At 51.2% G+C, this 7631-nt stretch overlaps 1 protein-coding gene across 2 annotated transcripts; it reads left to right on the top strand.

Annotated features, from left to right (window-relative positions):
• Nucleotides 1-5237: 5237 nt before the first annotated feature.
• Nucleotides 5238-7194, top strand: VKORC1 (vitamin K epoxide reductase complex subunit 1). Of its 2 annotated transcripts, XM_075564810.1 has the most exons (3): nt 5254-5469; nt 6232-6341; nt 6775-7184. In XM_075564810.1, the coding sequence occupies exons 1-3, from the start codon at nt 5297-5299 to the stop codon at nt 6981-6983; spliced, it is 492 nt and encodes a 163-aa protein (XP_075420925.1). In that variant the 5' UTR covers nt 5254-5296; the 3' UTR covers nt 6984-7184. The 2 variants fall into 2 exon arrangements, with proteins under 2 accessions (XP_075420926.1, XP_075420925.1); XM_075564811.1 differs by lacking the exon at nt 6232-6341 and having other exon boundaries at nt 5238-5469; nt 6775-7194.
• Nucleotides 7195-7631: the final 437 nt, after the last annotated feature.

The following is a 7631-nucleotide window of genomic DNA, read 5'->3' as shown; positions in this document are numbered from 1 at the left end:
GAAGATGAAGGGAGTCAGAAAGCGGACAAAGGAGTCCCGTGTTCATAAACTTTGGGGACAGAAATAAATTAGGTCTAAAAGGAGCCCCTGATCCCCCCATTGGCTGTGGCTCCAGCAGAACAGGGAAGAGCGTGAGGACAGTTTCTGTGAGACGTCTTGAGAAGGTGAGGTGTCGTGGGGAGGGAGAAGGAGTCAGAGACGCTGGCTGTGGCTGAGATGAGATCCGTAGCATTCCTGCTGGACCCTTTCCTGGTAAAGCAGGAGGTGGGAATGACCACACAAGCTCCAAGCTCACTGTCATCTAGTCCTTTCTGACTCCCGGGGCGTCCAGGTGACCCTGTAGAGCCGGGTTGACATTGTCAATCTTACAGACATAGACGGTCTCCTCTTTCTCCTACCGAGTGACTGGTGGTTTTGAACTGCTGGTCTTGAGGCTACTAGCCAACACCTAACTGTTTGGACAGAGTCAGGCGGGTGAATTGAAGGCCCCCTTTCAAGGCAGAAAACTGGCCAGGCCAAATGGAGCCAAGACGGAGCAGCCCGGCTCAGGGAGTGCAACCTCGCGGTCCGGGACACAGAGCACCCCAAGAAGCTGACAAACTCCTCGGGATGGCTTGCACCACCTGCCACCACCTCGGATGGTTTCCCCACCCCCAGGCACCTTCTTTTAAAAACCCTGCCCCCTGACCACCGGCACAACTTCCCTGGGCTACTGGCCAGCCCAGGGAACCTGGTCCGGGAGCTTCCCTCTAAGAAAGCTATTTCTGTCTCTGCTCTCCCTTTGTCCTGTCAGTTATATTTGTCCGCCTCCTCGTGCCTCAGTTTACCTTACAATAACTACGGTGCCACCAGGGCTCCTAAGAGGCTGGGTATCTAAGTATTCACTTGAGAAGCCACCTTAGTTCCTGGGTTGGACTGCAGGATTGATTGACTGTGTTCCCGGATTCACTTGTAACCCAAAGCGCAGGTATTTTACCTTGGAGCTTCACAGCCAATGTACTCACTCCCAATGAGAGGAAGAAAGGGGAGCTTCCAGCTAGAAGGCAAACCAGCTAGGAGACCACCCAGGCTGTCCCTGTGGTGTCAGATTTGAAATCAGAATGCAGAGATCACGTCCCTTTGACTTTGGAGTTTACACTGGAGCAAGTCACATGTAGATGTGTCACGGTAACCACGGGAAACCACTGTTGGCCAGGAGCAAGCAAATACAATGTTTGTTGAGTCTCTGGCCCGGCTCAGGATGTCTCTGTTGACTAACTTGGTAGCAGAGCCTAGTTTCCATCACTCACAGAGAGCTCAGCAAGGCGGAGATGCTCAGCATCATCTGGACCTTTTCGGTGATTTCTGCATCCAACCCGTCTACACCGAAGAAGGTAGTGAGTTATAAAAATCTCATACAGACTACATTAAGTACCTTAGGCTAACGGCATTTTTTTAAGATACCAATCCATGATTTTTTGGTTATTTTTTTAGGAAAATCACCTGGTGAGACTGGTGTTGGAATTATACTCTCCAAAGCCACCTTTGGAAGATGCCCACACCCACTCTGTGATCTGTATCTTTCAGCATTTGCTCTACTCGTGACAATGTCTTAGTTAACCTGGTCCCTGAGTAAGTCCTTTGAGCCACTAGAAACCACATCAGAAAAAAATCACTAAACAACTTTGAGGGGAGTGCAGACATCTGACTATAAAACTAACGACAAGAAATGGGGAGCGGGCCGAACCCACTTCCTCTGACTGAGAAGGCGCAGCGTGAGTGTCCCACAAGGGAATCACTGACATTCAATGATGTGGCTGTAAAGTTCATGGCAGCTCCTGAGCCCTGCTCAGAAGACCGTCTATCAGGATGTGACGTTGGAGAACTATCACAACCTGGTTTCCATGGAAATCCAGAAAGATGCTGATCCTATGCTGGAACACTTGCAACATGAAGGATACATGGACGGAATGGAACAGTGAGATACCTTTAATGCATTGGAAAGTATTGTTTCTCAGCACAAAATTAAGTTTCCTATCTCAAGGAACATTGTGAGATGTTTGGCTTTCATCACGAAATTGTAAAATCAGATGTAATCATTCTGAAATTAAATCAGAACAGAAGCAACAAAATAAAGAACTCAGTTGTGCTCATTGGAGACGAGAAGATTGGTGTCCATGTTGAACAAGAGCAACTTTGTACTGAAACGAGATTCCCTGAGTCTGAACAATCCAGGCTCATGATGTCACAGTGGATTCAGCATCAGCAAGCTGATGAAATTGAGAAACCAGAAACCGCACCCAGGTGATAAATGTGGGAGGAGTCTGTGCTCTGTGAGCACCAGATCACTGATACACTAGATAAGATCTATGAATGCAGTCAGTCAGTGTGGGCAAAAATTCAAGAAAGTGTTCAAACTCAATCAACATTATCGAAAAGCTCATCAAGGACAAATACTATATAAATGCTTGAAATGTGGCAAAGCTTATCACAGTAAATCAAGCCTCAAGGAACATCAGAAAACTCATGTGGTACCAACGCCATGTGTGTGCAGTGAACGTGGGAAAGGCTTCACCAGGAAGAGGGATCTCACTGCTCATCGGCGAATTCACATTGGAGAGAGACTCCATTTACGCACTGAATGTGAAAAAGCCTTTACCAGGAAGCAGTACCTCACTATTCATCAGAAAATTCACACCGGGGAGCAACCCGTGTCTGTGGGGAATGTGGGAAAGCTTTCATCCGGAAAGCACATCCCAAGCGTCATCTACGAACTCACGCAGGAGAAAATCCCTCTGTATGCCGTGAGTGTGGTAAAGCTTTCACCAGAAGCATCAACCTTATAGCCCATCAGGCATTTCACACAGGAGATAAATCCCATGTATGTGCTAAATGTGAAAAAGCCTACATCTGGAAGTATGAGCTCACTGTCCATAGGTGAACTTATACTGGACAGAAGCCCTATGTGTGTAGTGAGTGTGGAAAAGCCTTTATCAGGAAGAAGGGCCTCACTGATCATCAGCGAACTCACACTGGAGAGAAACCTCATGTATGTGGTGAATGTGGCAAAGGCTTCATTCAGAAAATACTTCTCAAAGCTCATCTACAAATTCATACCTGAGAAAAACCTTATACGTGTGGTGTGGGTGGTAAAGTTTTATCCGTAAGAATTTCCTTATAGCACATCAGTGATTTCACAAAGTAAAGAAGTCCTTTGCACACACTAAATGTGGAAAATCTTATATGTAGAAGTCAAGTCTCATTAAACATGAGAAAATTCCCAATGAGAAAACTTTTCATTAGGGTTAGTGTAACAAAGCTTTCAAAACAAAGGAAGGTGTGCTAGAGTTTGGCCTGGACCAAGTGTGGGAACAGACGACTGTGACTTACCAGGCAGGTACCCATGCTCTGAATTGCTGTCCCTCTACGGACATGGCCCATCGGTGTGGGGACAGGGCCTTCCAGATCTCCACATGTCACATGGGCACCTCATTGCTCCTCTAGCTATCAGTGCCTGAAAGAACTGAATCTGTTTTTCTGGATCACATCTATACCAAACAGCAGATTGCCCACCCAGATGCCAGTAGTGCCCACCCCACCTGCATGCTCATCGTTACCCCCAGAAACAGCACCAAAGTACCGTAAAATAAGATGACAGAAGATGTATAGGAACAATTAATCCAGAGGACCACTGCACCCAGCGAACCTCAGCCTCCACGACCCTGAGACGAGAACTAGATGGTGCCCAGCTTCCACTGCTAATTACTCAGAAAGGGATCACAACAAAGAGCCGTGAGTCAAGTGGGAGAACAAAGTGGAACAAAACCCCAAATCATAAACTAGACCAGGCTTACTGGTTGGATGGAGACCTAGACTCCCCTGACTAGGGCCCTTAGTGACTCTTCACTTCAGAGGAAATGTACTCACTCCTCTGAGTCATCTTCCAGCTAAACAACATACAGGCTTGGAGGGGTAGAGTAACATCTGAGAAGTATACACTCCTTAGAACAATCAACTTTATCAAATCAAAAGGATAGCATTTGCTTATGGATAAAAACTTTAAAAGCAAGAAGGAGCAGGAAAGAAGGTTGAAAAATGATGGTAAAACACAGGGAGGGCGGATGTGGGACGAGTGCTATCTTGGGAACTGCAATCAAAGTATGAATTGTTGAATGGAAAACCAATTTACTGTGTAAAGTTTTAAATCATAAAAAATTTTAAAAAAAGAAATGGGGAGCTGATATCAGGGGCCCCAGTGGGAAGATAATGCTTTGAAAATGATGATGGCCGCCTATGTACAAATGTGCTTGACACACTGGATGAAAGTATGGATTGTGGTAAGAGATGTAAGAATGGATTGTGATAAGAGATGTAAGAGCCCCCAATACAAGTATTTAATAACTATTTTAAAATTTTAAAAATCCAAATGGTACAAGTAAAAAACAAACAAAAGACGTCCTTTGCACATCAAAAACACACGTTTAAACCGATATACCAACGTGAGACAGTAAGCAAATGAAGGAGACCATAGGAAAGGTGTCCTTCACATCAAGCTGGGAAACGAGACCTCTTCATCCAGGAGAAGCATCCTAATCAGCGAATAGTAGAGAAAAGGCTGTCTGGCGTCACTGGGTGTGTCCCGACAGTGGAAAGACGGGTTACAGGAGGAGATGACACCGTATCCACCCTCCCTCGTTTGGCAACGAGTATGGACACTATCCAGGCTAATTGCATTTTGTCAGGGGGCACAATCACTTGTGTTCCACACAGGTCGCCAGGCCTTGGCTGTTCCGATGTTTAGAACGGGCCCTGGCACCGAAGCGGTACCCGCTCTTGCCTACGCGTTTACCGGTGACCCAGGACTCCCTCGACTAACCACTGGGCCTTTCTTGGGAGGGGTCTGGATGGCGTCCAGCGACTCTAACAGGGCAGTGTGCACACCGTGGACGCCACCCAGGCTCTGCACGTCCTGGTGCTGTACCATGACCCGTAAGCAAACCCTTGCAGTCCGGTCTACTGCACCTCATAGCGACCCGTTAGCCACGTTCCTATAATTTCAAGACTCCAAACGCCTTCATGCCTTGCAGCCGCACGGACTACAACTCCCATGGTGCGCGGGGGCACGCACGTCCCATAAGCAGTTTCACCAATCCCAGCAGTCCTCGCTTAGAACCCACCAATTGGATCCCGGAGTATGGGTCCAGGTCAGCCAATCGTTCCGTCAGAGGGGCGGGAGAGGGGCGTGGTCACTCCCGGCCCCGCCCCTGCCCCGTGGCCAGTTTCCTTGGGCTTTGCGCCTGCGGATGGACCGGGAAACATGGGCGCTACCTGGCGGCACCCTGGCTGGGCGCGGCTCGCGCTCTGCCTCGCGGGCCTCGTGGTGTCCGTCTACGCGCTGCACGTGAAGGCGGCGCGCGCCCGGGACCAGAATTACCGTGCGCTCTGCGACGTGGGCACCGCCATCAGCTGTTCGCGCGTCTTCTCCTCCAGGTGCGCGCGCGCGAGTGGAAGGCGGAGGCGCTAGGGATCGGGCTGCCCGTGGGAGCGATGCGTGGGGACCAGGGGTGCCTGGAGGCCGGGCTGTTCGAGGGGGGCGCTGCCTGGCAGGTCGCGTGTGCGCAGGAGGCTGGGCCTCCGGAAAACAGTGTCGGGGCAGGGAAGCGGAGGTTGCTGGGAACTGAATTGTGGATCAAAAGATGAGTTAGCAGGGCTGGAAAGGCAGGTAGAGTAAGAGTAGTGCGTGCCTGGGGACAGGACAGGACTTGAGGGAGGATGGCCCGGGCACTGGGGGGCCGAGTTTGGCCGTGCTGTAGCTTAAGGGCCCCACAGACAGACCTGGGAGGGGGCCACCTAAGCAGCTTGGAGATTGGGGGAGAGCAGATTCCAGGTCACAGTGACACTCCCCACATCCTCACCCCCAATCCCAGTCCTTGGTCACTGGATAAAGCCGAGCCAACCGTTATTGCTGCCTTGCCACTTGGAGAATTTCCTTAAGGTTGAAGATGAAACGTTGTAAACCCCCGCCTAACTTAGAATAAACATTGGTTGGTTGTTTTGTTTGTTTTTTCCAAAGTCTAAGAGGAAAGCAGGGGCCGGTGGAGGCTCCACGGCCTGGTCTGGCCCGGAGGATAGGGGCAGTGACAAGTGAGCCTGACCCCAGGTGGTCATCTACCTTTGGACTCACTGGGGTGGGGGTTGGGGGAACAGCCTGGGCGCCAAGTGGACACCTCTAACCTGGTCCCCTCTCTCCAGGTGGGGGAAGGGCTTTGGGCTGGTGGAGCACGTACTGGGTCCCGACAGTGTCCTCAATCAGTCCAACAGCTTATTCGGTTGCATCTTCTATACGCTCCAGCTGCTGTTAGGTGAGTACCCTCCAGGCCACTCCCCTTCCCTCTCGGCCAGCCCTGCCCCATCAGACATAGTCTAGGAGAGGAAGGGAACCAACGGGGACTGTGAGACTCCAGTTTTATGGGAAAGACTCAGAATTATTCCTTCCAGGGAGATTCCCTTTCCTGTAGGCTTCAGTGCCTCTGGAGAAAGACTGGCTTTCTATTCACATAACCGAGTTACAGTCTTGGAAACTCAAAGTGTGGTGCGGGGTGTGGGGGAAGGATGGGACAGCAGTTCTGCCCTAACCAGAAATTCGGGCTGTGGGCCCCAAGGCCACGGAGACCCTTCCTGTCTCCAGAGGCCTCTCCCTGTGGTCTGGGCTGGGTGGCACTTTGAAGCCAAGGCAGGCAGCTAGAGGAGGCCCGTCCCTGAAGCGCCAGGCCCTACCTCTCCTCTGCCTCACAGGCTGCGTCCATGGCCGCTGGGCCTCCCGCCTGCTGGTGCTGAGCTCCCTGGTGTCTCTGGCTGGTTCTCTCTACCTGGCCTGGATCCTCTTCTTCGTCCTCTATGATTTCTGCATTGTTTGCATCACCTCCTACGCCATCAATGTGGGCCTGACGGTGCTCAGCTTCCGCGGGGCCCAGAGAGCCCCGGGCAAGGTCAAGGGACAGTGAGTTGCCACCAGAAGCCGCCAAGACAGCCATGTCTGCATCCCTAGAGCCCTGCTGTGTGACCACCACCGTGCCACCACACAGGGCAAGGGACCAAGTGTGCCATCCTCCTGCTCCCACCGAGTGCCTCTAGACCCACCCTCAAAGACTGCTCTTCAAAAATCCGCTTCGCCCCGGGGGTGGGGGATGGGATGGGGGGGTGGGGGGTTCTGAGCAATAAAGTTTCTTAAATAAACTGGCCAAGTTCTGAGCCATGTGGTTGCCGTGGTCCCCAGCTTGCGCAGCCCTGCTCTGGAGCTGGGAAGGATATGAGTCAGAGGGGGGTGTTTAGTCCTATCGCTAAAGTGTGGAGTCAGCAAGGCCTGGGGCACAGGTGGCCCCCACCCCCAGGAAGCAAGCCGATGATGGTTGGTCCCTATTGCTACTGGGAGAGCCAGGCGTCTACCTGCCAGGACAAGCTGCCCTCCTGATTCCGTGCATGCTGGCTGGAAAGTTCTTCCAAGCGTCTGACCAGAACCCTTAAGGCTGCCTTGACCTGTCCCCTTGGGCCAGTCTTGGTAGCTCTGAAAGGCTAGATGTTAGTTTTATCTCATCTTTCCTAATTGGTCTGGAAGCATTTGCCTGCGTCTGGCACTGCTTCAGAATGTGACA

This window comes from Tenrec ecaudatus, chromosome 12 (genome assembly GCF_050624435.1).
Source record: "Tenrec ecaudatus isolate mTenEca1 chromosome 12, mTenEca1.hap1, whole genome shotgun sequence".
NCBI lineage: Eukaryota > Metazoa > Chordata > Mammalia > Afrosoricida > Tenrecidae > Tenrec > Tenrec ecaudatus.
Note: the sequence above shows the minus strand (reverse complement) of the source record. Positions and strands in the feature narration are given on the sequence as shown.

Excerpts from the sequence above, each read along its gene's own strand:
- VKORC1 (XM_075564810.1), top strand. The coding sequence starts at position 5,297 with ATGGGCGCTACCTGGCGGCACCCTGGCTGGGCGCGGCTCGCGCTCTGC. Across the intron at positions 5,470-6,231 it reads TCGCGCGTCTTCTCCTCCAG|GTGGGGGAAGGGCTTTGGGC; the intron begins GTGCGCGCGCGC and ends CCCTCTCTCCAG. Across the intron at positions 6,342-6,774 it reads TACGCTCCAGCTGCTGTTAG|GCTGCGTCCATGGCCGCTGG; the intron begins GTGAGTACCCTC and ends TCTGCCTCACAG.